Source organism: Colletotrichum fructicola, assembly GCF_000319635.2.
Source record: "Colletotrichum fructicola Nara gc5 chromosome Unknown KSG_Nara_v1_contig05, whole genome shotgun sequence".
NCBI lineage: Eukaryota > Fungi > Ascomycota > Sordariomycetes > Glomerellales > Glomerellaceae > Colletotrichum > Colletotrichum fructicola.
Window position 1 is genome coordinate 4,404,059 of NW_027094055.1, and position 26,651 is coordinate 4,430,709.

The window sequence follows — 26,651 nt, forward strand, 5'->3', positions numbered from 1 at the left end:
CTTAGGTATCGGTTCATAATACGCTGGTAACTGCTTCAGCCAGGAATTGGGCCATTGATTAAATAGCCGGGTTCGACGCTACTACCACGTCCCCGGCAGACATTTCAACCACGCCAGGGTGAAGTACAGGCAATGGGTGTTGTGACTACTCGGCTGCTGCGTGACAATAGTCTAGGTCAAAAGCAGAGGCTCTTCAGATGCGTCCACGATCTGCGTCCAATCGACCCGAATTCCGTCTTCAGACTTGCGTTTCTGCCAGAGATCTTCGAGCATGTCCAGAGACAACGCAATATTCTGGAATCGTCGCTTCTTCAAAGTCATCTGCAGTCGACTGCGGACTGCCTCCATCTGCTCCTCCTCAGTTGCCTCGCCGCCCGCAAGGAACAGCGGAAAGAGAATAGCCGATTCGGCATGGCTGCCGACTGGGATGTCGGAGACGTGCCTCAGAATATTTGAGATTTGTGTGCGAAGTTTTGTCGGCAGAATATCCCAGCCACTGACCGCCTTTAGCCAATCGTCTTCTGTAGATGAGGCTTCGTCTTCCATACGAGTGCGCACGAGGCGGTAAAGGAAGATCAAAACCGCGCTTCGAAAGGCGTTGGCCAGCGCTACTAACTCTGGCGCAGCATCGGGGCGGCAGCGCCAGTCTTGCAACTCTTGTTCAACCTCGGCGCATGTGCTGTGAAATTGGATCATCCTTCTCGCTGTCTCTTCAGCAGGCAAGTCCAGGTCCAGTTTGGTTTCTTCATCGAGAAAACAGAGAGTTGAGACGTAGCGCAAAAGCTCTGTTGCGACACCCAGGTAGGTATCAACGACGTCGGTGATACCGTCCAGGTAGCTGCAGTCCAGAAGAGGACGCCTCCGGAGTGTGACGCTACCAACAATATCGTGATATGCGAAGTTGCGAAGGATCCACTGGCCTTCTGAACTCTTTTTGAAAACATCTGGTCCATGCAGTGTAACTCCTGAGCTGGTGTTTACACTAGCAGACTCGATGATGTGCTTTGCTCCATTGAGGTGGGTGTACCATCCGCGGTTGCTCCCCGCGCAAACCTCGCCAATCACGAAGGCTAGACACGTTGCTGCTTTGGTCTCATACCAAGTAATGTCATTCTGTGGTGTGCTCAAGGCCGTCGCGAGATTCGTCATTGCTGTTGAGTGAGCTTCTATTGCCGAAAGCTTGTATGACTGGTCACTCAATGCTAGGTGACCTGAGGCGAACGAGACAAGTGCGTCGTACAGGACAGACGACTCCATAGCCATGGGCAAAAACGCTGTACCAGTCATGATTGTCAGGCCCTGGGTGCTGCGATGTATGATTAACTTGTGACTCACCTGATAAAAATGAGTTGAACTGCTCATTGACTGTCAGGTAATGACTGAGAATTTCGATGTAATATCGCATGACCTGCCTCTTCTGTGGTGGCTCGCACGGCTCGATAATTGATACTGGCGGACAGAGTGGGAAACATCGCGAGCGCTGTGGTGAGTTGTCATCGGCGTCCGGAACCCCACGCGACGGTTTGGTTGACTGCTGTTTGCGATCAACCCAGCTGGTAGGCACGACATCGCGAGTCGTGCTTCGAACACACTTCAAATTCAAACGCGCACATGCGCCACAGACAGGAAATGTGTTTTCGGTACACTTTTTGCGCCTACGTCCTCCGAGATTGTGAGAAACACGCACTGATGAAGGGGCTGCCGAAAAGATAAGGGTGCTCGGTGAACTCACCGATATCGGCAGGTCAAACAACCAGTCTTGTCGTGCTTAGACCCCTTCCTCCGGCGCGGATCAGTTTGAGAAACAGAGGTCATATTCGTCTTCGCTTAATTGAGCAAAAGGAAGGTCACGGCGAGTGGTGAAAGAAGATATGCGGCGGCGTGTTGGGCGTAACAGGCGTGACGTAAGGATCTTTGGTGTTGAGAGGGGAAAAGAGGACCCCGATGGAAACCCAAGCACAGCGAGTGGATTAGAGACAGGAATAAGCGGAACTTTTCAGTCAGAATTTACTGGGACACTTTCCTGTTTAAGTTTAGTGTTCTGTTATCGGTCAATGTGTTCTTCCCCGCGTTGGCGTTGACAAGGACCGTCATCGGCACTGACTCCGCACGCCTTTCTTGTCATTTCAACTGCTCTTATCTAATTCGCTCGTTGAATTGACGCGATCTAGTGGGGAAGGCGTATCTTATCTCGCAGTATCTTGCATCTCCGGCCAGATTGCGCGTCCAAAGTGGGCGCGCATGCATTGAAGAAGACAATGACTCGCTCGATGTTCGAACCGACTTAATTTAATTAGATATACGGAGACGCGCAAAGTCAATTCAAGACGCCAATTTAACTCAAGATATTTGGGTATTTTGTAACTCAAAAGACATCGACAACCGCTAATGCAAAGGTATCTTCATCTTTGACAAACTTGGACTCTTCCAACCCTCAGCATCCCCACCATTGAGGCAATCGCGACAACCAGCTCACACGCGTCTGCTGTTATCTTCGACCATGGCAACATGCGAAACATCCTTCTCCTCCTCTTGCATCTTCTCATGGAGCCTCTCTTGCACGTCGTGGCGAACCTTCTCCTCCTCGGTGGGATAGGCGCGCTTGAACATGCTCCAGAGGGAATGCTGGAACAAATCATCCATGGACTCGATACTGCGGCCCTTCATCTCCGGCAAGCAGAAGAACACAAATACTGCACCGATGTAGGTCATGACAGCGAAGAAAAGGAAGGTGCCGTAACCCATTGTCCGCAGCATGTGGGGCGTAGCAGAGGTAATGCCGTAGTTTACGATCCAGTTCGTGAAGAGACAGCAAGACATGCAGAATGATCGAATGCGGGCCGGGAAGATTTCAGCACTAGACACAGTGTTAGGAAAAAAAATCACGTCTCGTACGCCTTGTGCTGAAACACTTACGCAGTCAGATACGGCGCGACGGAGTGTCCAAATGACCAGCCGAAAGCATAGAGGTAGATCCTTTGATCTCTGTTAGCCCAAACTCGGGTGGAATTGAGGGATACCAGGCATGCTTACATGATAATACCGACAATTCCGCCAGGGGTTGTGCCACTTCCTGCCTTCACATCAGAGAAGCGGATGAAAAGCCCAATGTAGAGCATAGCCGTGGCCTGGATGGTGGCACCGATGATGAGAGGGAGACGTCGGCCGACGCGATCAACGATGACGGTGACGTAGACGATAGTAGTGACTAACTTGACAACTCCATATACACCGGTCGTGAGAAGAGAACTGGAGCCCTTGGGGACGCCAATCATGGCGAAGATCTGGGGAGCGAAATAGTTGAGCGAGTCGGTACCGGTAAGCTTGTGGAAGAGGAACAACATAATGGCGAGGAAGAGACGGCGGCGGTTGCTAGCGTTCGTTCCGATATCCTTCATGACAACAAGGTAGTTCGTTCCTAGACGAGTTAGCAAATCGAAGGCATTAACTCCTCGAGGCACCTTGGCAATTACCCTTGGCGGTTACTTGCTCTGCTTCGACCTGAGCAGTGATCTCCATGTACTCTTGTCTAACATACGGGTGCTCTGCAGGCAAGCCTCGAAGCTTACAGAGATTCTTCAGACCCCTCCCATCTTTGCCTTTTGCGATAAGTGCTCGGGGTGTTTCGACGACGACTGCGTGTTGAGAGGTTAGCTAATGCGTACTCAAGTCGTCGGTTGGATTGATACTTACACCAGATCAAGACGAAGAGGAAGAATCCGGGAATGAGCTGAATACCAAGGGCCAACTGCCAAGCCTTGTTGTTATTGGGGTCTTGGTTAGGCCAAAGGCTAACGGCATAGTTGACCCAGAAGGCAATAGCAAGAGCCAGGATAATCATCAAGTTGTAGGAAGTGGTAAGAGAGCCTCGAATCGACTTGGGAGAGTTTTCTGCCAGGTATTGAGGGGCCAACTGGACAAAGAGTCAGCACACCATCAAGAGTCAATCTCAATCTCCAGTGTTTCTCACCATCGAAGTTGCACCGATGGCTACACCGGCCAACAATCGGCCAGCATAGAGGACGTCTAGGTTGGGCACCTCTTGCATCGAGCAACCAATCAAGAAAAGGCCAGCCATCGAAGTCACAGCCTTCTTACGACCGAGGTAGTCGGAGAGAGGAGCTGCCAGCAGGGCTCCTGCAGTACCTCCAGCAGCAACTGTCTGATGTTAGGCTTGCATTATCACACGTAGCACTTGTACATCCTGTATACTTACGCATTGCTGCGATATTGCCCTCTGTTCTCAGTGTTAGATACTAGAAGCCATCTCCGAGTTCACATCTGCAGCTTACCTCGCTTGTCGGCTTCCTCTGTACTGATGGTATCAAAACCGAACGCCTTCCGGAAGGAAGGAAACGTCATGATGCCTCCAATGTTACCCTGGTCGAAGCCATAGGAGCAACCGGCAAACGCAATCGTGATGCCCAAAAGGAGTAGTTTCGAGTTAAAAATCTCCCGAGGGTCTTTCTTCCACTCGGGAGAGGCGAAAAGTGAGCCTCCGCCGCCCATGTTCGTAATCGATTCTATCAAATCTTTGGGAGATTGTTGTCGGAGAGGTTAGACGTTGCTTGCGACGGAAAGTCTAACGAACGGTTTCCGGTGTCGTAGAATGAGTTAAAGACAGACTTCGACTGTATCATATATCCGTACTGCCTGAGTCAATAATTTGCAACGCAACTACCACCCCACGGGGAGAGGGGGCCCCCAGGAGACCAAGAGCCGAACTACCCCGCGTAATCCACAGCGTTTCCTCGAGCCACAACTGCATGGGGAAACATGGGGATCAGCCAATGCAACAGAGTCGGCGAGAAGACCGGTGTCACCAGAACGATCGTCCAGTTGGAAGGCCGCGAATTGCAATGGTTTGATGATCTGGCCAAGTGACCTGCCAACAGTCCCACCATCCCCAGATTCGATATCAGGGGGTTTCCGCAACCCCAGGTTTCGTCGGGGCTAGGCAAAATTAGGAAACTCGGCGACTTGTCCTAGACTTCAACCTTCGCCCGTGTGCACACGGCAGCTAAAAGTCGTGGCGCTCCCGGGACATGAAATAGCGGGGCCGGAGTTTCGGCCGGTGGGATCCTGAGTCGCGAGGATTGATGGAAGCGGGGAATGCCTGACGCGGGGCAGGATAATCACATCAACTTGGCGAACAGCAGCTTGGGGAAATACATAGAAGTGACCGCGTTCAGCCAGGGTGCATTGTTGTAGCCACTGATACAGCAAAGAGACGAACAGCAAACGACATCTATCCCAACCTGTCAACATTGAAGCTGTATCAACCAAATATTGGCCCACGTTCCTCAAGACTGGTTTCTGTCTGGCGCTCCGTTTTCAAACATGTCGTCTTCAACCTTGCATACGGCCGCTATCCCTGCGGCAACGGTTCAGGTGCACGCCTCCAACCTTCTCCAACTACCCGACAAGACTTTGCTGTGCACTTGGTTCGGCGGCTCGCAGGAGGGTCTGCCGGACATTAGCATCTGGCTGTCTCGGCAGGAGCCCGGCTCCGACACCTGGTCAAGCCCACAGAAGATCTCCTCAGACACCAATCGCAGCTGCCAGAACCCCGTTCTCTTCAGAGCACCAAAGACAGGCGTCATCTGGTTGTTCCACACCTCGCAGGATGCAGGTAACCAAGATGGCTGCTACATCATGTCTCGTACGTCGAGCGATAATGGCGTTACATGGTCAGAGGCACGGAAACCCCTGAAGGGTGTCACTGGTGCATTCGTTCGCCAACCACTAGTAGTCCTGGCCGATGGGACTTGGATTCTGCCTGTGTTCCATTGTCGGTCAACGCCGGGACAAAGGTGGATCGGCAACAACGACATTTCAGCCGTCTTCTACTCTCGAGATGACGGTGAGACATGGACTGAAAGTGTTGTCCCTGACAGCGTTGGCGCGGTGCACATGAACCCAATTATCCCGAGCAAGGAGGGCTCAGACTACGTCGCCTTCTACCGCAGCCGTTGGGCAGACAACGTCTATCGATCCACCTCGTCCGACGGTCTCAACTGGACGGCTCCAAAGCCAACGTCCCTGCCAAACCCCAACAGCGGAATCTGCGCCGCTCGTCTGCCATCAGGAAACCTGGCTATTGTGTTCAACCGTTCTGCGGCGGAAGTGGGGATGGCCAAGAGGGAAGGCTTGTACGACGACATCACCCCTGAAGACGACAAGCGCCCCAATCAAGCGGCGGTCAACGGGAAGACGGCTATCTGGGGAACTCCTCGCAAGACCTTGACTGTTGGAATCTCAAGTGATGAGGGTCTGACGTGGAAGGAGAGAGTTCTTGAGGAAGGTGACGGCTTTTGCATGACTAATAACTCGATAGAGAAGACTAACCGGGAGCTAAGCTACCCGAGCATCTTTGTGGATGCAGAAGAGTCTGTGGTGCATGTGGCCTTCACGTTCCATCGCCAACATATCAAGTATGTCAGGATCAAGGACATCGAGAAATGGGTTGAGCAAGCATAGATCGACGCCAACCAACATTGAATACCCCCAGAATATCATTTCTTTCAAAACCTGCGCCGTGGACAAAGCATCAGAAATTCATTGATTGATACCTAGTAATTCTCCTAAACAGGCCTTTGAAACATTTTTAAATCAGGACGTTCCTCAGCTCACACGGAAAAGGGTGTTGGCGACTCGAAGGGAGCTTGCACCTGACTGGAAGCCCGTGACGTCTCTTCCTGTGGGCCTGTTGTTGTTCTACTTATTGGCAACATCGTCCCTGCCGCTTCGTTGCTCCTATTGTCGTCTTCTGTCTCAGTATAGCATGAGGTCTATTCCAGTGCACAGGAAATACGGAAGAATAAAAAGCCATGTCGACTAATCAGTAGCTCATGTATCTTTATGGCAGTTATTTACTCCATGACCTTTGCTTCTCGGTCGTTTCCAGAACACCCAATGTCTCCAAAGCCCACTTCTTTGTGGCGTCGCCAAGAGGCAGATACGGCCTCCTCATTTCCCACGACGACTCGTTATCAATACCAATATCACGTCCAAGAAAGTGCCAAGCACCATACTTTGTCAACGCAATGCCCTTTTTGCAAGCCCATTCTGCGTTTGCGACATCAAATTGCAGCTTTTGGGCCTCCTCAAGCTTTCCGGCCGCCCACAGATCATACACAGCAGACGTCGAGCCTGGGAAGATGTTGCCCATGCCAGTAACACAGCCACTGCCCCCAGACTGCAGAGTTGGAAGAAGGTAATCACTGCTACCACCAAAGACACCAAATTGCTCATGGGCAAACTTGCTCGTCAACCTCACAACCTTGCCGACATTTCCGCATGTCAGCTTGACTGCTACAATATTTGGGTGCGACGCGAGAGCGGTCAGTTGATCGGAGTCGAGATCCACACCCGACGTCACACCAGGGAAGTTGTAGATGACGATCGGGATGGGAGAGTTGTCAGCGACGTCGCGGTAGTATCCGAGAATCGCGTCGCTGGAGAGTGCCTTTGCCCAGTAACTCGGCGGCAGCAGCAGACCGAAGTTAGCGCCCGCGCTCGCGGCATCCCTGGCGTTCAGGATGGACTCGCGTGTTGACTGCGCTGAAATGCCGGCAACGATGGGGTAGTCTGGTTTTCCAAGGTCTTTTACTGCGCGAGCGGCGGTCTCGACGATGGCTTTGCGCTCGTCGGCTGTGAGGAGAACGAGCTCGCCGTTGGTGCCGAGATAAACGAGGCCATGCATGCCTGCGCGCACCAGGGCCTGGCACTGCTTGTACATGGCATCATGGTCGACAGGCTGCAGATTGTCGCCGGCTTTGTAGATCGTGACGACAGGGGTGTAAACCCCCCGGGGAAGGGGCTTTGACTTGGAGGCGATGTTACTGGAAGGCATGATGGAAATGTCGAATTACTCAGATAATACAGACAGAGGCTTGTGATTTTGGCTGAGGATGTCACTCAGCGTTGTCAAAATCTTATCGTTTAAAGGTGAATCTTGGAATTAGTTTGCAGATTGAGCCTGGAAAACAACCCCTCATAATAGTGAGACTCCAACTCCGATGCTGCGGAGACAGATGCGGAGAAGCACTCGGCCAAGCAAAACGACGGACTGTTGCCGGATTGTCGACCGATTTCGCAATCAGGTTGGCAGCCAAACTACGAACTCGGGACATCTCTCGTCCAGTGACATTGTGCCTAATTGCTGATACGTAAGAAACAGAACAATTCGTTACGTGGGAAGAAGGAATTTCACACATCCGGGGCTGGTCCGGCACACTTGTGTAACGGCCCACATCGGCGAGAAAGCCGAACCATGGGGAATGGGCGGTGCGGAGTCGACAGGGATGCACCGCGGCGCTCGGCCATGACGGGGATGTCGCGATTTGTGAGGCAATCCGAACTGGCGGTTTTGCGAAAGCGCGGTCTGGAGTTGATGGGGCTTGGCAGGCGGTGGCGACTTGTCAAAATTGCTTTTCTATCATTCCGACAAGCAATATGTTTCCTCTGTCTCGACTTCGAGTGAAGTAGACGTGAGAGCTGAGGGGACTGGAGTAACATCGTTTGACCACTGTTTGTAATATCCGACCACCACCTTGAGACACCCGAACCCCCCGAACACGAAACACGATGGCGACGAAGGCACAGGAAAGCAACGTGATCAGCCTCACTGATCTCAGCAAACACAACTCCAAGACGGACTGCTGGATAGCTGTTCATTCCAAGGTTTGGGACATCACTGATTTCATCAGCGAGCATCCTGGAGGTCCTTCAGGTAAGCTTTCTGCCTTTTCAGTTCCGAGTCATTCGTCTCACCGCTATGATGCTTTCCAGTCCTTCTCAAATGCGCTGGCTCGAATGCCACAAAGATTTTCGACAGTGTTCACGCACCTGATATTCTCGAAGAGCTTCCAGAAGAGAAGTTCATTGGCGTTTTGAAGGATGCCACTCCAGACGTTCCGGCTGCAGCATCACAGCCAGAAGGCCAGAATGGAGTAGCTACAGCTCCGGCGGATGTTGCGCAGACATCTGGCTCGGCGCAAGAAGAGGACGTTGTCCCACCTCTGGAGACGATCCTCAGCGCCCCGGACCTCACAGCTGTTGCGTCCAAGGCTCTGACGCCAAAGACATGGGCTTTCTACTCTTCTGCCGCAACGGACCTGATAACACATACAAAGAACAAGGAGCTCACGAGGAGAATCATGATCAGGCCGAGGATTCTGAGAAATGTTTCCCATGTCGACTACAAAACCAACATTCTTGGGTTTGAAAGCTCGGCGCCATTCTTCATCTCGCCAGCAGCCATGGCCAAGCTGGTGCACCCAGATGGTGAGCTCGCTCTGAGTCGTGGTGCTGCAAATGAGGGCATCATCCAAATCGTAAGTACTAACTGTCTTTGCACATAATGAATAGTGACTTACCCTGGATACTAGATCTCAAGTAACGCCTCATACACCCTGAAGTCGATCGTCAATGCTGCTCCACCGAATCAACCATTCTTCTTCCAGCTTTACATCAATGCTGAACGCCACAAAACGATCGAGATATTAAGGTCTGCTAAGGCACTCGGGATCAAGGCTATTTTCGTAACAGTCGACGCGCCTGTACCTGGAAAGAGAGAGGCCGACGAGCGTGCTGCTCAGGCAGGAACCATTCGGTCAGCAATCAGCAATGCTGAGAGTAGTAAGGATAAGAAAGGCAGCGGACTGGGACGTCTCATGGCCCAGTATATCGACAAGTCGATCACATGGGAGGACCTGACCTGGATTCGGGAGGCGAGCGGAGTGCCAATCGTTCTGAAGGGTGTGCAAACTGCGGATGATGTCCGTCTGGCCGTCGAATACGGGGTCGATGGTGTTCTTCTGAGCAATCACGGAGGTCGTTCACTCGATGGGTAAGTTTCATTCGCCCCTTGCTTGTTGCGAGTGATGTGAGAGGCAGCTTGCGCTAACGAACGTCATACACAGCGCGCAAGCATCGATCCTCGTTCTTCTCGAGCTTAGAGAGCAGTGCCCCGAGGTCTTCGATAAACTCGAAGTGTATATCGACGGAGGGTTCGAGCGTGGCTCAGACATCCTGAAAGCAATTGCATTGGGAGCAACTGCTGTTGGCGTTGGCCGGCCGTTCCTGTACTCCCTGGTTTATGGCCAAGAAGGAGTCGAACACCTGGCGCAGAGTAAGTTGAATGTTTTCCATAAAAGCCAAGGTTATTTCCAAGCTGACTCAAATGTTACATCCAGTCCTGAAAGACGAGATCGAGACGTCGATGCGACTTTGCGGTATCACGAGCTTGAGCCAGGCATCGCCGGCAATGGTGAACACTCTGGATGTGGATTACATGGTCATGTCAGAGGCGCAATCGCGACAGAAGAGACCTCTCAGGAAGCCGCGATCGAAGCTGTAAACACAGAAGACACAGAAGATTCTGTAAATAATATCTCTTATCATACCCATTCAACTGAGAATTCATATCATAAACAAAGTTTCCACTAATAATTCTTGACTATAGTAGTTTGGTTTGAGTAGATTCACGTAGAATACGTCATAGGTATCATTCAATTTATGGCTATGACTGAGGCTTCCCTGACAAAACGTACTCACATCTATTGACTCCTGATACCGAGCAACACATACAATTCGCTTTGTCATCTCACATCCATTAAATCATGTATCTACTAAGATAAGTACCTAGGTATAGAGAGCTGGGTAATACCCCAGTTTACTTCTTCAACGTCTTAGCAAAGGCTTCCACGGCTTGCAAGATGGGTCCATCTGACTCCAGACCAAGGCTGTAAGCTCTGGTTACATCATAACGGGCCGGCCATGTATCTACAATCGCCAGGATAGCAGGATCCTTCTTCTCCTCAATCAAAGACAAAGCATCCTTTCCGCCAACCTTCTCCACGGCATCTAGGATTTCCTGCACAGTGACAGTGATGCCGGGGAGGTTCACAACCCTGGAATCGCCAAACTTCTCCGCTGGAACATCCTTGACCTTGATAAGGTTCTTGACCACAGTAGCGGGACTGCAGACCCAAACCTCGAGGTCGCGGCTGACCGGGAGGACGTTCTTGATGCCCTTCAGCGTCTCGCGGACGATGCCGGAGGCGAAACTTGAGGCCGCCGCCGAAGGAGCGCCGGGTCTAACTGTAATGGTTGGAAGTCGAACAATGCGACCATCGATCAGACCGCGGCGAGAGAAGTCCTCCACGAGAAGCTCAATCATAAGCTTTTGAGTGCCGTACGAGGTTTTGGGCTTGGGCACGATCTCGCTTTCGCTGACGGGCTGGCGGGGGCCGTAGACGGCGCAGGAGCTGGTGAAGACCACCGTGGTGCCGTGGTAGTTTTTGCGGAGGTGGTCGAGGACGGCCCGGACCGAGTCAAAGTTAACGGTGTATCCAAGCTCGAGATTGGCTTCGGCGCCCCCTGACATCAGCCCGTGCAGGAGGTAGACGGCAGCAAACTTCTTGGAGAAGAGGGAGGCCACCGCCGCGGGGTCGGTGAGATCGGCCTTGAGCGAGTTGATTCTCCCGCTCTCCTCTGCTACATCAGCTGGTACTGGGGGCTGAATCACATCGGTAATTGTGAGCTGATGGGAGGGATTGGCCTTGACGAGAGCGGAGACGAGCTCCTGGCCAACAAAGCCAGCAGCACCGGTAATGAGGATCTCGGTTGACATCTTGAACTGGTTTTTGAATATTTTGATGATGCAAACAGAAACTTGGTCCGGGTTAACTGTGAGGCTTCTACGATGGAGAGCCACGATCTTCACCCCTCATTGCCCCTCCCCCTCATCAATCACTTTTAATCGTCCGATTTCGCTATGGTGCCACGGGAAACGCTTGATTACGTTTTCGGGGAATCTCCTCATTCCCGCTGCAACTCGCTACGAAGTAGCCGAGCGTATCCGACGACATGCGGCAACGGAAATGCGCGCCATCAAGCTGCCGTGTCGTCGTTCGGACAGGTTTCCGGCGCAGGATGCCCAATTTGGACATCGGCGAGAATGCCGACACGACTGGAGACTCGCGGCAATCCTCCGGATGGGTACTTCCCCGCACTGCGTGGGGCTTCAGTGAAGCAGGGGTTCGGGAGATTTTGGGCGGAGGAGTTGAGGCCGAGAATAGCGAGCGCGTGTGGGATGACGTGATGTGCGATAAAACAAAACCTCTAGAGTGTTCATCTGTAATCAGACTGGAGTGATATTCTGAGTTGGGCAAGATTGATTTATCAAAGAATAACCTGATACCCGACAAAGCCTAGGTCAAAGCAAACAGATTAGCAATATGGAATACGTGAGGTGAGCTCCCAAACTCTGGAACCACGAATTTGACCCCTCACTTGTTTTCCCCTGAGTTTTCACCTGCAGTTGTTTAATAAAATGTTGAATCGTTATGTGGTCGGGGCTGGGCATGGTGAACTCATTGCAGTGATGCTAACAGTCATCTGTGGACAGGCTTGGGAACAGTGGACTGAAGGTCTCCAAGATCATCCTCGGATGTATGGCCTTCGGCACCTCTCAATGGGAAGGCTCACCATGGGTTCTCGATGAGGCAGAAGGTCTGGAGTTGCTCAAGGCAGCTTACGATAACGGCATCAACACCTGGGACACCGCCGACACCTACTCAAACGGTCATTCTGAGCTTGTAATCGGAAAGGCTCTCAAGAAGTTTAACATCCCTCGACAAAAAGTGGTGATCTTGTCCAAGATCTTCAACCCAGTAATGGACGACAACTCGAGGCCCGCGAGCGTCAACGACGGTCCTCTAGTCAACCAGATGGGACTCAGCAGGAAACACGTGTTCCACGCGGTTGACAAGTGCCTTGAGCGCCTCGGCACTGACTACATCGGTATCCAATCTTTCATTCTCATGACGAAGCGAGACTAACCGTTGCAGATGTCCTCCAGATCCACCGCCTCGACCGCGAGACCCCGCCCGAAGAGATCATGCGAGCCCTCCACGAAGTCGTTCAGTCCGGCAAAGTCCGTTACATCGGAGCGTCGTCCATGTACACATGGGAGTTCGCCCGTCTGCAATACATCGCGAAGTCCAACGGTTGGACCGAGTTCATTTCAATGCAGCCATTCTACAATCTTCTCTACCGCGAGGAGGAGCGCGAGATGTTGCCGTTCTGCCAAGCAACCGGCGTGGGTGTCATTCCTTGGTCTCCGATCGCGCGCGGTATGCTCGCGAAGCCACTGGCAAAGGACAATGCGGACAGCACTTCGCTACGTGCGCAAACGGACAAGAAGACACAGGCTTGGTTTGCTGACGCAAACTTGGATATTGTAAGCCGTGTGGAAGAGGTCGCGAAGAAGAGGGGCGTCAGCATGGCGCTCGTGTCTACCGTGTGGGTGCTCCAGCAGGGCTGCTACCCCATTGTTGGGTTAAATTCCGAGAAGCGGATTAAGGAGACGGTGGAAGCGCTGAAGTTTAAGTTGACGGAGGAAGAGTGTAAATACCTGGAGTCTGAGTACAAGGCCAGGGCCATTCAGGGCATGTAATTATAATTCAGTTGGCTGTTCTCCAAGTATGCAATCTATGATACAAATTTGCGCTCGCCTGGGTATCAATCTTCCAAACCCCCTCAACCCTCGGTATTCATGTGTTGGGTCTTGACATCTGATACTCAACATTGGTGAAGTCTTGAGCTGGCAAGGTGGAACTTTCGGGGTTCAACGATGACAAGTCGAAGTTAAACACTGGCGACAAGCCAAAACTCATGTCATAGTCAAAGAAGAATTCCCCCTCAGAGCCAATGAATGTCCCGTCAGTGCTCGGTGGCATTAGTTGCGGATCGATTGTACCATTGACGCCGTTGGATGCAGGCAGTGCGTCGTGTAAGTGAGCCAGTGAACCATTTTGGCTACGCTTCAACGTTGCCGCCATCCGTTCGAGCCCTGGCGCCATGAGATTTGCAAGGTGCCATTTACCAGCTGGCAAAGACCGGAAATGTCTCACGAGACTTGTGGTCAAGTCCCAGACGCGGTCAGGCTCTATCAGATCCCCACCATACTTCACGGCCACCTTGATGAGAAACATGCATGCGAAGGCAGTCATGCAGTGAAGATACGAAGGCATGCCTATCACGCCGGCAGCAACATCCGGGTCAGTCAAGATGAAGTTGATGGTTGAGGTTGCGACGGAGATGGCTGTTGCAGCGCAGTCGAGGAAGTGGTAGGGAATTGGGTTATCTCCGGACAGCCCACGAAAGATGTGTGAGTAGAGATGAAGTTTTGCAAAGTGGAAATGCAACTTGGCGCCTTTTCGTGGAAAGCGGCCAATGTTTTCTGACTCTTCTGCAAATAGGATTAGCCAGTGTGATTTGTCATTTAACAACATCTTCTTACCTGGTAACGTCTCGGACCAATGCTTTAACCAATGGTCAAGTTCCTTGTTGAACTGTGTGATCTGATGAACGTAGGATCTCGGTGTTGGTTGCCCCTTATCTGGACCGAACAACTCTCGTATGCTGCCTATGATTCCTAGGAGTGCCACCTGACTGGCAAGGCGTTTGTCTTGCTCATTCGATACTGGAGACGCTAAGAAGCTCTCCCACTGTTGCATCGACGAGTCTTCCTGCACAATTGCTGGCCTTCCGTACAGCGTGGCCAGGTGCTGGTCGCAAACATTGAGGATATACCACAATCTTGCTCCATCGGCAGCTTCCTCGCTCTTCTCCTCTATAGCGCGGGTATAGCTGTTGTGCAGGTTGCATTCGGCCGCTCGCCGGATGGCGTAGCCTGACAACATCCATGACACATCGCTCAGCCAGTACGACGCAACGCACATGGCCCGAAGATAGTCTCGGTCTACACGACGGTCAAACATTGATCTTTCCGTCAGACGACGGAACTCTGAACTGCATACACCATAGATCCCGTTGGCTTGTGGATCATGGAGAGCGGCAACTGTGAGAGTCGCGGCGGTGAGAATCGAGCTCCTTCGTCGCAGTTCGTCGAGCTGCTGATACTTGCAACCTACCCCGTACATGAAAGGGTCGAGCCGATCGCGGTAGAGACGGAAAAGCCGTTCGGCATCGTCGAGCCGGATAGCACCGCGGGCGATGAAGTCATCAAGGGCAGGACTTGAGTGTCCCTCAGGAGCATCCGGAGATCTTAGGGCTCGTAGTTTGGTGAGGGCGTAGAGTGAGTGGATCGGTACGTGAGGGAGATTCTCGTCTTCGGGGGAGATCTTGGGGGAGTTGTCGCAAGAGGGACCATGGTTGTCCTGCCCTGATACACCAAGACGATATCCATTGCCATTCGTGGTTGATGCCGGCCGGCCGTTTTGTGAAGGAGAGTCTGTTGAATTTCGCAACGTTGTGCTCTGAAGCGCAGCAGGTTCTGATGCCCCAACCTTCTTGGCGATCTCTTTGAGTGTGGCATGGAGACTTTCGATATCTTGCAGGACAGCCTCGTTGTATCTATGTTGGATGTTAGTGAGAGAGTTTCTTCGACACCGTCGATCGGAACAGTCATTACTGTGTCTTCTCATCAATGATGCTCTGTAAGTTCTTGCCAAGAACACAACCCAGATTGCGTTCGGAGCACCGACGACATGGTGGACCGCTCTCATCCATCAAGCATTTGATCTGCGTGTGCACAGTCAGCAGGGGGTCTTTGGAGGTTGGAGCACAACAAACCTTGTGTTTGCGGCATGCTGCACAAGCCTTGATTTTCCGGGATATTTGCGGAAAAGATCCTTCCCCATTGCCAGCAGTCAATAACTGAAACCCAGAGTCAGTCTCTCACTCTCGGGACACGTCAAGGGCGGAAAGTACCGTCATGAACTCCATGCCTTCATTGGCATCAGACCAGCTGCGTTTCGACATGGCCTGTGATGGGCACTCCTCACGCAAGAAGGCGGCGAGTTTCTCGATTCAAGGGTTCCAGAGTGTAGTTGGAGTCGGTCGTGAGGAGTGGAAGAGGAGAAGTTCGGCTGCAAAACACACGCGTTGAGCGGCGCCGGGTGACTGGGTGGTCGGCACTTGTGTGGAGAAAGAGACAGGGATGAGGGCCTCTCAACGTCAGGTGTTTCCCCGCGGCGGATTTGAAAGCAGCTGGAGATGATTGAAGGCGACGGAACGAACCCCGCTTCCCCGCATGACCCCCGCAAGTGGACAACATCGTGAAGCGGCTTCATTCTTTCCGGCTTATTGCCAGATCCCTTTCAGGCATGAATAAGCGCCTGGGATCTCAAAAGTTTGGTTACCTTACGTCTTGAGGCAAACACTATTGCATGACAAGGAATCCCGTACTACGCGTGAAGACATGTTAATGAATATGGTGGATTAGAACTAATTAGTGTGTCTACACTCTTGTGGTGAGTTGCCAATCTTTGCTACTCCGGTGGCAGTCATATGCAAGACGAAGGAAGATATGGTCCTGTGGAATGGTACTGACATCGATCGATGTGTGAATAAGTCTCATGATTCTAGAATACTATCGGCCAAGCCTTGTCTGACTTACAATCCCATCCAACACCCCATACAAACATCAGTCACAGTCACAGTCACAGTCATAGTCAAAGTCACGCACACACCATGGCCATCTCTATCCTGCCCGCAATCCTCAAAAGCTCTTTTCGGCCCCCGAACAGGACCCCGTGGACCGCCGGAGATGACATGAGTGAATACTACCGCAGCTGGGGCTTCACCATCTACCGCACCGCCTACGGCCCGGCTACCGACGCGCAGTGGCGCATCCTCCTCGACAAGATCCGCACCCAGGCCGTCTCCGAGATAGACGGCTACGTTGAGACCGGCGAGGAGGACGTCGCCGCACAACTCAAATCCGTCTTCGTCCTCGACGCCCGCTCCGACGCCGCTCTGCTCGCGGACAAGACCATGGACGAGGTGCGGGAGATTTACCAGCAGGCGGCGGTGGCCAGTCGTAGCTCCGTTGACGACGATGAAGACAATAAGAACCAGTCGCTGCCCGTAATGCACGACGAACCCAATCAGCGCGCTTTCCTCCTTGCTGACGCCGACGTGCTAGAGGGCGTCAATCGGGACCCATACTTCTGGGTCAAGTGCGTCGAGGCTGATTTCGTCGAGAGATGTTTGTCCGAGGCGGACAGGAACACAGGGGCCCGGGGGAGGGGTAGAGCAGCAGCCGGGAAGTGGTCTGGTTGGATGAAGATGACGACCTGCAGCGTGGTCGATTTGTGTGCTGAGATGCCGGTGCGCGATCTGGCTAGCATCGCGCCTGGTGCGAGGGCCGTGGACGAGAGATCTGTGTACAACGGCGAGCTTACCGGGTCATCGCTGACGAGCAAGATGTCCAGTGGCAAGTGAGGCGATGGAGAAGGGGCTGTGAGGATTCTCGAAAATGGGAGGTTTGGGGACGATAAGTATGAATCATGGGACGGCCTTAGATGACTGTTTATTATCGTCGAGATCTCCTGTGGCTAGGGAAGTCAAATTCAGAGGTGTGTCGTGAGTTGCACAAGAATTTAACTACATGAAGAAACTAAACTACACAAATATGCATACTGAAATGGTCGTAGGCCAGGCGGCCGAGAGCTATGCGATGCAGCGGCGCGCACGCGCCCGAAGGCGCGTAAAGCTACCGTAGCTACGTAACTCTACGGTTTTAAGGCCTACGATCTTAGGAGAAAAAGGAAAAGACTCCTCGCGTCTTTTATAGATCTAAAATAAAAAGAACGGGATAAAAAGCTCGAAAATCCGCGAAGAAATAAGTGAATTATGCCCTCGATCTATGAGGATTAATTAATGATAATATCTCCGCTAACTTCTCGCCCTTAAGGGGGGCCTAGTGATCTAAACGCCGAAAACGCCGAAAAATCCAGTAGGCCCACTAAACCCCGTTCTAATACAGGGCCCCGAGACCCCTCCCTCAGTTGAAGTTGGCCGTGTTGATGGAAACGCTATTGATCGTAACCTCAATGAGCCTTAGGTCCTCAAACACCTAACTGCTATATGTAAGTCGGAGGGTATGATAGTATGTCCACCATCCCAAACAGTCACGCAGTATCCACGCATATGTTGATATTCGTGGTCTAGCCCAGCCTGGGTACTCACTCTTACCAATTCTGGCCGTAGACCGAGTAGAAAGATTGTGATGCCATCATTTCAGCGCGACCCAGAGCATTCCACCTGATCCTTTAGACATGCAACTGATGAAGCCCGTCCGAATAGTGAGGTTTCATGCTGTGACAGATCCCACATGGAACACGATCAAGTCGTTGTGTTGGAATATTTAAGGGACGACACCGAGGCCGGCAGCGGATACACGGCTAAGTCTTGGGGCAGTCGTTCCAACTACCGGACGGCAGAATTGTAACGGTCAAGGCGAGCATCAGTGGGGTAAGTTAGTAGATCTCCTGCTATAGATTCAACATTGCTAATCGGGGCGTTGACAAATACGACACATACTGTACCATCTCTGAATTCGGTGACATTTAAGCATGTATGGCCATGCTGCAGAAATCGGACGACGGCACATACCGAAGATCCAGCGTCGGTCGAACTCCCCGGCGTAATCTGCCGGACTTACCGCTCAGTGGCAGTTCTTGATACCGCCACTGACGATCGGCTGAACTTTTCGTTGGCCGAGCACACTTAGACGTCTGACACCTGTCCCAATCGGGAATGAAGCGTTCGAGCTACCCCTTTCGAACCGCCGTTCTTCGTATATCGCATTCGATACGAGCTCGCATAAAGAGCCCCAGATTCACCCAGTCTTGTTTGACTGTCTTGCGTGATCCATACCGACAGCACCCTTCACAGCATTGTTTTTATGAGCATCCTAGGATGGAATCGCCTAGCGCTGCTATTTGCAAGAAAACCTCCCGTCGGAACCACACAAAATCACGCAGTGGCTGCTCGGATTGCAAACGTCGCAGGGTAAAGGTATGCGTTGTCGAGTGGACGTTGCGCGATCATAGCATGGCTTAACTGAAAACCTCATAGTGCGATGAAGCATGGCCTGCGTGTTCCCATTGCGCTCGACGCAACGTCTCATGCAGTTTAACACATACCAAACCCCGCTCCTTAGAAGGTTCTCCACCGTCAGAGCTCAGCCATGATCCCAATTGTCGACATGTCCGGTCGGTTTTTGAGGCTATTTTGATGACCAACCGTTCACCCAAGTCAGACTACGGCGATGCCGTGATGCCGTACGACGCACCCAAGTTCGACCTTTCACGTCTTTCTGATCCCAGTTTCTCGTCACTTTCAAATAGTCGAGACCAGGAGTTGATGCATCATTTTTGCACTCTCACTGTACACTCAATGGCTACTCGGCCGGATGTTCTTCACATTTGGCGGACCATAATCCCTCAGTCATGCTACGAAAATGACTTTGTTCTTCACGGCATCTTGGCCCTGTCTGCAGCGCACAAAGCGTATCTCCTCTCAGGCAATCGACAACTCTATCTCAACCTATCCGACTACCATTTCAATATTGGGTCAGAAACCTTCCGCTCTCAACTTTCAGACGAGGATGAGCGCAAAAAGAATCAGAAACCTCTATTCCTGTTCGGGGGCGTTGTCATCATCCACATCCTGACATCAACTTTGCGCACGCACAATTCAGAAGCAGACGCAATCGAAAATCTCGTCAGATTAGCACGAGCTATAAAGGGGTTCCGTGTCATTATATTGTCATGTCTCTCGTGGAGTGCCATGACTGATCTTGCCGCATTGGATTCTGGATCTCGACCGTTCACGTCAAAGGAACTCGGAGAGATGTACGAGATGCACCTTCCCTCCAACGATACATGTGCATTAGTTGACTGACCGTGAACTTATAGGGATCTCTCAATACGGAACACAAACCTACCTTTTGATATCCTAGAGACTCTTGAGGATCTTCAAGCATTTCAAACAAAGAACGCTCCTCCTGGGCTAGATAGTCCCTATGAGAAGGCTACATTGGGCCTGAGAGATATCGCCAAGACCCTAGCAGCTTGCGGCGTATTCTCAGAAGCAGGCATCGTCCTACGCTGGCTATATTTTCTTGACGCAGACATTCTGACAGACATCGAGACGCTCCAGCCTCCGGCCCTGTTGCTTGTCGCTTATTTCGCGGTGATTCTGTCATCCATGGAGAAGACGGTATGGTATCTCAACGGCTGGGGCGAAGCAATCATCAGACAGGTGGATCAGCTGCTGGAAGAGGACTCAAAGGAGAGGAGCATGTTTGCATGGGCAAAACAGCAAATACCACATAAACTACCTTAGTGAATCCAGGTGAATTTCAGCATACTGACATTGAACGTTTCTATTTTCTTTCGGCAATTCTGCACCACTAAGCAAAACTCGTATTGACAATAAGCAATTTCCCTAATTTAGCGCTAAGCTAACAATTTGAGTCTGAGACCCTTTTGGGCTTAGTCGAGGCTTAGCTTCGGGGCGAAGGGAAGTGAAAGACCCCGAAGCCCGAAACAAAACTTCAGCTCTTCGGGCGCATAACATTAGCTATCCGGCCGGTAATGACAATAGGACATCAGTAGTAGTAATGATGAAGACGGCGAAGACATTAATGAAAGCGACGATGATGATGACGACAATAATAATGAAAGGCTTCCTCTTCTGATATAGCTTAAATCCAGTGTTCCGCCCGGTTAGCTGGGAGTATCCGCCCGGATAGGAAGACTCCAGAACAAAAGCTAAATGAGGTACCGGTATTTAAGTGGAGATCAATTGCGAATTGAGGAAGGAAGTAGATAAAGCATAAAGAAAGGTGGCCTTGCACTGCTTCTGATACCAGAGGCAATCGTTCAGGGTTGTGTGGAAATGATCTTCGAGCAAGCTTCAGTTTTCGTATGTGAACACTCTAGACTACTTCCAAGAGTACTACACATGATGTAGCATCTCAATAAAAGAGCCACTCTGTTGCCCAAAATACAGGGGAGGCGTCGTCACGTGTGTGGAAGTGATTGGTTGAGTGATGACAACTGGCAATCGCCGCAGGAAAAAGTGCAACGTCTATCCTATTCGCTGGAATTACATATTTTGGGGTGAATCAATGGCCTTGTCCGTTAGCAATGGGAAGCTATGCCAAGCTCTTCCAACAAGATCTGTAGTAGGCGCCGCCCGCGGCCAGAGCATCTCAACAAGGTACAGGAATATACCTCCTGCTTCTTCTATAGGAGCCTTATCACGTCTGAATATGTCCTTCTTATCCCGGCCAGGAAGGACAGAGTAATCTGCCCGATTTTCCGAGTTGACATTGCGCTTGGCAACCCATGGTAGACCGATGAGCGCGCAATACTCTCCAAATGGATACTCAGCGTCGTCTTGATTATCCATCTTGAATTGGTCGTACCCCGTCACGTCAACCCGTAGACATTCGAGAGAAACCGCTGCACTTCTCTGCTTGGAGGCTGAGATCACATCCACGATCGAACGCACCAACTGCGCATCCACTGCCGAGTTGATGACAGCTGTTTTCAGGTCGCGCATCGTGAAACCCGGAGGGTGTTGGTGCCTTTTCGGGACCTTGTTTTCCGTCACTCGCCATATCTCCCTCTCGAACCCGCTCATATCCTGTACATCCATTTCTTCCAGGGTCGCGCGAGTAATCGGAGGTGGCCGGACGACAAGTGTAATTGTCAGGTCTCGGAGCCGCTTGAAATTGCCCAGAGCTCGATACGCTGCCACTTCGAATCCATCTCCCTTACGCCTGAGGATGCGCAAGGTCAGGCACTCTAACAGGGGGCTTCGTTTGGCAACTTCTAGAATATCCTTCTCTTTAAAGACTCGTGAGTTGTGCGTTGCCACATCCAGTGTCCGTAGACAAGGGCCCAAAAAGGATTTCAGGGGGATTTGAGAACTAAGACCGCCCAATTTGAGTGCCAGCAGATTTGGGGAAATTCCACGGAGGGCTTCCGCGACGACATCCCAATACGACCGGCTGTCGACAAACGGTAATGAGATGTTCAAGTGCACCAGAGACGGGAGAATGCACTTAGCAAGCTCTCGAAGCGCTGGACCCTCCAGTTTCGTCAACTTGAGGACTCGCAAAAGGGACATGTCGGTGGATTCCCTCCATAATTTGATCACTTCCTCGGACACACCCAAGTCTTGTTCCATCTCCATAGATGTCAAAGGCGCCGGCGATTGAGTGAGACTGAGGTCCTTGGCAGCCTTCCAGGGCTCCGGAGGGAAAGACTGGCTGCTTGGGTCGGACGCAGGACGCAAGTGCACCTTTTTCAGATTTGGGGCCATTTTAGTCACAATCCGCATTACAGCAGAATTGTGTATACTGTTCGGGTTTGGCTCTAAAACGCCGTTGTTCCACTCCTCGTAGGTCCCGTAGTTGAATGCGTACGAGTATCTGACGCTGTACAGGCACGGTGAGCTTGCCAGCCTTAGCTTGTTGGCAGTCTCTTCATCGTCCGGTACTGGCACATTTATGGGTTTGTCAACGATGCTATGCAGATGAAAATTGCGCATGTGAAGCCTGCACCTGGGATGATACTCGTGCAAAGCGTCGAGCATGCATGGCGGGAACTGATTAGGGCATGCGTAAAGAAGATCCGTAAGTCTCGGAAGCTTCTTGATGAGTTTCGCGAGGGGTTTCCAGAACCCGTTTGGGACTTTCGCGATCGTGAACTCGTCCCAACCGAAATGCCTTCCATTGTGACCGACTTGGGTTTCTTGAAACCAGCCATCGATCCTTGTTTCATCGTCGACCATTTCCGCGGCTGTGATGCGAGGCTTCCAACCGTCTCCCTTCGAGCGAGTGGAGGTGGCTGCTTCCGGGTGGACGAAATCGGGAGGCGTGACAAGGCCCGCCACCACGAGGCGACGAACGCGCGGGAAATTTTGGTCCCGATCAAGGGATCTGTAGCATTGCGTGACATCCTGTTCCAAGTACCCGGGGTATTTGTCGAGGCCGGAAACCACGAATTTGATGGTTCTCGCCAAGACGGCACTGGCCGCGGAGCGGTATTTTTTGCTCGTCAATGAGAACGCGGCAAGACTGGCAGTGAACCCATCATCTAAAGAAACTCGCATATTGCAAGGAGCTCTTCTGTGGCGAGCGAATCGAGTGAGGCATTTGGCGGTGGCATCTTGTCACCTTCAATGAGAGGCTGCTGTTTTGTCGATGTGTTACGTGGAGGTTCGGCTGGATGTTACTGAATGGGTCAAGCATCGCGTCATGTTATATTCACGCGTTAAAGTGGTATCCCTTGAAGTGTTCACTTTTAGCCGGTGGCTTTCTAGGTTATACATGCAATTAGGGTCATTCTTTGTCGCATCAAAACACTTAGAAGAATAAAGATCATCGACAGAGCCACTTTATCTAATCTGCGATCTTATCGGGATGATGACGCAGATGCCCACAATTTTCAGGCCTAAATGCTGATTGAATATGCCACAGGGGATCAGCAATTAACTTCTGGTTTCCTCAGAATCTGCTTGGCCAGTCGAACTGCTGAATGACGCTGGTTTGAAGGGTTCATGTATCACCACAATTTCTCCAAATGCCGTCGTTACGAGTTGTTCAGCTTGCCTAAACAAACCATCGATCAGTCACAGCAACTATCGACTCACTAAGGTACCTTAATGAGTCGTACGTCTATATACTGGTGTCATTCAGTAGTTGATGGAATACTTCAGACGTTACCCTACGCATATGCATACACTGCAGCAATTGAGAAGATGCCATGGCCAAGTCACTGAAAATTGCTGTTGGGGTTCTCCATTCGCGAACTCGCCTCGGAAGGACTTGTTTTAGTTGAAGTCCTCGAGGCCCAAGATGATACTTTTCGTCGATTTTAGTAGTTGGAAGTGTAATTGATCAGCATGTCTACACTCAGCAGTGTTGTGCGAGGAAAACGGATAACGAGCCTAACTCCTCTCTCGGTCGGAATTTCTTTCTCGAAATGCAATGCATACCTTAGTTTCGCCAGCCACAAAAGATCCAGGAAGAGTTATATTCCTCGAGAGCCGAGCGAAGGAATGCAGTCCATGTTGTGTCGCGTGGGAATCCCGATTCTGTGGTCAAGAACGCCATTTAGTTGTTTTATCGTCGTCGATGTAAGCCAGCTGGAAATTCGAAGTCAACACCTTTCCAAGCCTTTCATGACTCACGGTAGTAGTAGGACCAGCCTGAATCAATGATGCCATTGAGAAACGTAGCCAAGCCGGCGATCGACTTCCCGAAGAGCTCAGCAATGTGATTATGGAACAAGAGTTCGGCAAGGAGCTCAACACCGAGCGAAGTCGTGATTGAGCTGAGCGCCATTGTGCTCGTGATTAGAACGACCGAGCAGTCTGTCTCGGTGCCGCGGGCCACGGGGGCTTGCTGTGCAATGGCGGTGACAGCCGATCACGTAGGCGAAGGAGCCAGCCCACTTCACCCCTTCGGTGAGCCGTTGGGCAGAGATTCTGCTGCGATTGTGGCCAGAGGCTGCTGTGGAAGTCGCGCAATTCTTAGAGACAGAGCCTCCCTTCCAAACACAGAATCGAACATAGGGTGAATGACTCTGGCCTCGGGCCCACGACCAACCAGAGGACGCCGTTGAAAGATCTAAGACTGGGTTCGGGTGAGAGGGCACGCGAAATCTGAGTTAGTGGAGAGCTGATTCGAAGACATATTTGTAGCAGGCGAATTCCTAGGAGAATTATCAGAGACGGGCCTAGACACAGAGATTAGACGGGGCAACAGATGTTCCGTGGGATTATTGTTTCGAGATGTGTTCATAGTGATGCATAACCAGAGAGTGTTATGTTGTTTTCCCGCAGTAGTAATCCCACCGGCGTTGACAAGCTATTTGGATCTTCTTCAGCCAGCCATCAAATGACGGGATGCTACCCAAAAGGGAGGGAGGAAATGGTTCACCATACCCGCCTAACAACCTCAGCCTGGGCCCTTTAGGCTGCGGCCGTGAGTTGTGATCTTGGGATTGCCCTACTGCAGGCCGTGCAGCCATGTTCGTGTCGATTTGCGTGGCGATCGTGTGGGCTAGGCACGTAAGCCGGCGGCCTGTCACTGTTGTTACCATCGTGTTTCTGCGATCTGACACAGACCAGAGCTCTTTCGGTGATGATAGACGGGGGAGAGGGAGAAGCGAAGGCTCAGCGCGACCCTCGCAACCTCGCTCCCGGGATGCCGTGCAGACCGCCCCGGATGAGACCCCCGAAGCCGTTCAGAGCTTAGCTCGAACCCAGGGACCCATAGCATGTCTTGCGCGGAGAGACGGAGACGAAGGCGTCAACCCATCCCTCTTGTTATTCGAAATCAGATCAAGACAGAGCCCTCTATGAGCTGAGTGAAATTGCTTGTGATGGGCCCAGCAGGAGGGTCGGTCTGGAATTCAGCCGCCGTTTTTGTTGTGGAGGAGCATGCTTCAACCCACAGACTTGGCTCACGCTCTGGAGTTGCCGAACATTCAGCTCTCGGCACGAGGAGCACGAGGATTTTCGGAGCGTCTTCCATACGGAGTGCGAGATTTGAGGCTTAGATCAGGCGTTTCTGGAATGCACGCTGGAGAGAAAACGGAAGTTCAGCTCTGCCAAAGATTTAAGCATGAAGATGCATGGAATCTGCCCAGTCGACTACGAGCACGAATTGGCGATTGGGGGGTCGCATCTGCCGCAAACACATAAGGCTTAGCAAAATCGACTGGCACGTCATTTACCACCCGACCGGTTCCACGATTTGACATTTCAACTCGTCTGTTGATTATCTGCCGTCAACATATCCCACAGGGAGGAGGCCCAAGCCACTGTTCCTCTCACCATTCTCTCGATATCTCAGCTATTTCGAGACGAGACTCGCATAACGCCATCGAAAAGCCTGTGGCGCCCGTCTCCTCCGAAGACACACACAATGCAGGGCTTCTGAAGACTTCACACACGTTCATCAAATGTGACTCGCACGTGCAGGGCGGGACTCTTCCTCCCGGATCGACATGGCGACCCACGGGCGACATGCTTTCTTTTTGGTGATTTCCCATATGCAAGCTGCGTGCTTCCAGACCAAGTTTTCCTTTTTCGGCCAATAAGCTGCATGGGATACGGCCACAAACCCGAGTCTCCACGGCTGAGAAGCTTCTCCCTTTCCCACACACACCTGCTTTTTCCCTCTCTCACTAATTTCTTCCAACGCATTGTCCCTGCCAAGATGGTTCCGCGGTGCTATGAGCCGATGACTGCATCTCAGACAACACCGTCAACGAGAACCCTTGCAGGCTGCAGCCAGAGAGACGGGTTCCTTGCAGCACTTTCAACCTGAAGCAGCGCCTAGCATACTAGTTGGCGTGGTTTAGGCGAGTGCCTTGGCTACCTCGCAGTTTCCCGCATGTTCCAAGGGCAACATTCCCCCCCACTCTCGCAAGAGTATGCTTATCTGACTATGAGCCGCCTCCACTTCTCCCCTCCGATGCTCCGATGAGCCAGCCAGAGGCTGAACGAACGGGTTTCTGCGTAGCGGCGATGCCCATCCGCACGCAAGGTAAAGGCAGCACGCTGGAGCTAGTCAAGCCATATTCGCTAGCGTCCGCAAGCCTGGTCTCGTAAGGCCTGGAGAGCCGGCTCGGGGACACAGGGATGCGATTTCTTATGTCTCGATGGGTCATAGAGAAAAGCAACTGTTCATGGTGTTGAGTTCTTACCACTGCACTACCTCATGGCAATATGGGTGAAGCAATCGCGAGATGAATCCAAGGGAACAAGGAGTCTGAGACCCCGAAAGACGCCATATTGTTGGC

The 26,651-nt window shown here is 51.8% G+C and overlaps 11 protein-coding genes across 11 annotated transcripts; 5 read left to right on the forward strand and 6 right to left on the reverse strand.

Annotated features, from left to right (window-relative positions):
* Positions 1-171: 171 nt before the first annotated feature.
* Positions 172-1,815, reverse strand: UGA3-0 (Transcriptional activator protein UGA3; the record flags this gene model as incomplete). Its single annotated transcript, XM_032037691.1, has 3 exons — positions 172-1,274; positions 1,336-1,655; positions 1,733-1,815. 3 exons carry the CDS (start codon positions 1,813-1,815, stop codon positions 172-174), a joined length of 1,506 nt encoding a protein of 501 aa, XP_031883451.1.
* A 657-nt stretch (positions 1,816-2,472) lies between these two features.
* qutD-1 (putative quinate permease) lies at positions 2,473-4,509 on the reverse strand (the record flags this gene model as incomplete). Its single annotated transcript, XM_032037690.1, has 8 exons — positions 2,473-2,857; positions 2,917-2,976; positions 3,034-3,418; positions 3,474-3,635; positions 3,694-3,913; positions 3,971-4,158; positions 4,217-4,237; positions 4,293-4,509. The coding sequence occupies 8 exons, from the start codon at positions 4,507-4,509 to the stop codon at positions 2,473-2,475; spliced, it is 1,638 nt and encodes a 545-aa protein (XP_031883467.1).
* Positions 4,510-5,340: 831 nt separating this feature from the next.
* Positions 5,341-6,480, forward strand: CGGC5_v009969 (uncharacterized protein; the record flags this gene model as incomplete). Its single annotated transcript, XM_032037689.1, has 1 exon — positions 5,341-6,480. One exon carries the CDS (start codon positions 5,341-5,343, stop codon positions 6,478-6,480), a length of 1,140 nt encoding a protein of 379 aa, XP_031883466.1.
* A 388-nt stretch (positions 6,481-6,868) lies between these two features.
* Positions 6,869-7,855, reverse strand: CGGC5_v009970 (putative 4-hydroxy-2-oxoglutarate aldolase; the record flags this gene model as incomplete). Its single annotated transcript, XM_032037688.1, has 1 exon — positions 6,869-7,855. The coding sequence occupies one exon, from the start codon at positions 7,853-7,855 to the stop codon at positions 6,869-6,871; it is 987 nt and encodes a 328-aa protein (XP_031883468.1).
* A 734-nt stretch (positions 7,856-8,589) lies between these two features.
* Positions 8,590-10,363, forward strand: CGGC5_v009971 (Cytochrome b2; the record flags this gene model as incomplete). Its single annotated transcript, XM_032037687.1, has 5 exons — positions 8,590-8,734; positions 8,794-9,338; positions 9,393-9,853; positions 9,927-10,135; positions 10,200-10,363. 5 exons carry the CDS (start codon positions 8,590-8,592, stop codon positions 10,361-10,363), a joined length of 1,524 nt encoding a protein of 507 aa, XP_031883599.1.
* Positions 10,364-10,678: 315 nt separating this feature from the next.
* denD-2 (D-erythronate dehydrogenase) lies at positions 10,679-11,638 on the reverse strand (the record flags this gene model as incomplete). The annotated part of the gene is made up of 1 exon (XM_032037686.1): positions 10,679-11,638. The coding sequence occupies one exon, from the start codon at positions 11,636-11,638 to the stop codon at positions 10,679-10,681; it is 960 nt and encodes a 319-aa protein (XP_031883470.1).
* A 607-nt stretch (positions 11,639-12,245) lies between these two features.
* Positions 12,246-13,465, forward strand: vrdA-1 (Versiconal hemiacetal acetate reductase; the record flags this gene model as incomplete). Its single annotated transcript, XM_032037685.1, has 3 exons — positions 12,246-12,259; positions 12,416-12,810; positions 12,858-13,465. 3 exons carry the CDS (start codon positions 12,246-12,248, stop codon positions 13,463-13,465), a joined length of 1,017 nt encoding a protein of 338 aa, XP_031883469.1.
* Positions 13,466-13,562: 97 nt separating this feature from the next.
* prtT-5 (Transcriptional activator of proteases prtT) lies at positions 13,563-15,795 on the reverse strand (the record flags this gene model as incomplete). Its single annotated transcript, XM_032037684.1, has 5 exons — positions 13,563-14,260; positions 14,312-15,387; positions 15,446-15,555; positions 15,607-15,690; positions 15,745-15,795. The coding sequence occupies 5 exons, from the start codon at positions 15,793-15,795 to the stop codon at positions 13,563-13,565; spliced, it is 2,019 nt and encodes a 672-aa protein (XP_031883472.1).
* A 711-nt stretch (positions 15,796-16,506) lies between these two features.
* CGGC5_v009975 (uncharacterized protein) lies at positions 16,507-17,259 on the forward strand (the record flags this gene model as incomplete). The annotated part of the gene is made up of 1 exon (XM_032037683.1): positions 16,507-17,259. One exon carries the CDS (start codon positions 16,507-16,509, stop codon positions 17,257-17,259), a length of 753 nt encoding a protein of 250 aa, XP_031883471.1.
* A 2,352-nt stretch (positions 17,260-19,611) lies between these two features.
* CGGC5_v009976 (uncharacterized protein) lies at positions 19,612-20,169 on the forward strand (the record flags this gene model as incomplete). The annotated part of the gene is made up of 2 exons (XM_032037681.2): positions 19,612-19,676; positions 19,740-20,169. 2 exons carry the CDS (start codon positions 19,612-19,614, stop codon positions 20,167-20,169), a joined length of 495 nt encoding a protein of 164 aa, XP_031883628.2.
* A 765-nt stretch (positions 20,170-20,934) lies between these two features.
* CGGC5_v009977 (uncharacterized protein) lies at positions 20,935-22,950 on the reverse strand (the record flags this gene model as incomplete). The annotated part of the gene is made up of 1 exon (XM_032037680.1): positions 20,935-22,950. One exon carries the CDS (start codon positions 22,948-22,950, stop codon positions 20,935-20,937), a length of 2,016 nt encoding a protein of 671 aa, XP_031883629.1.
* Between the last annotated feature and the right edge of the window lie 3,701 nt (positions 22,951-26,651).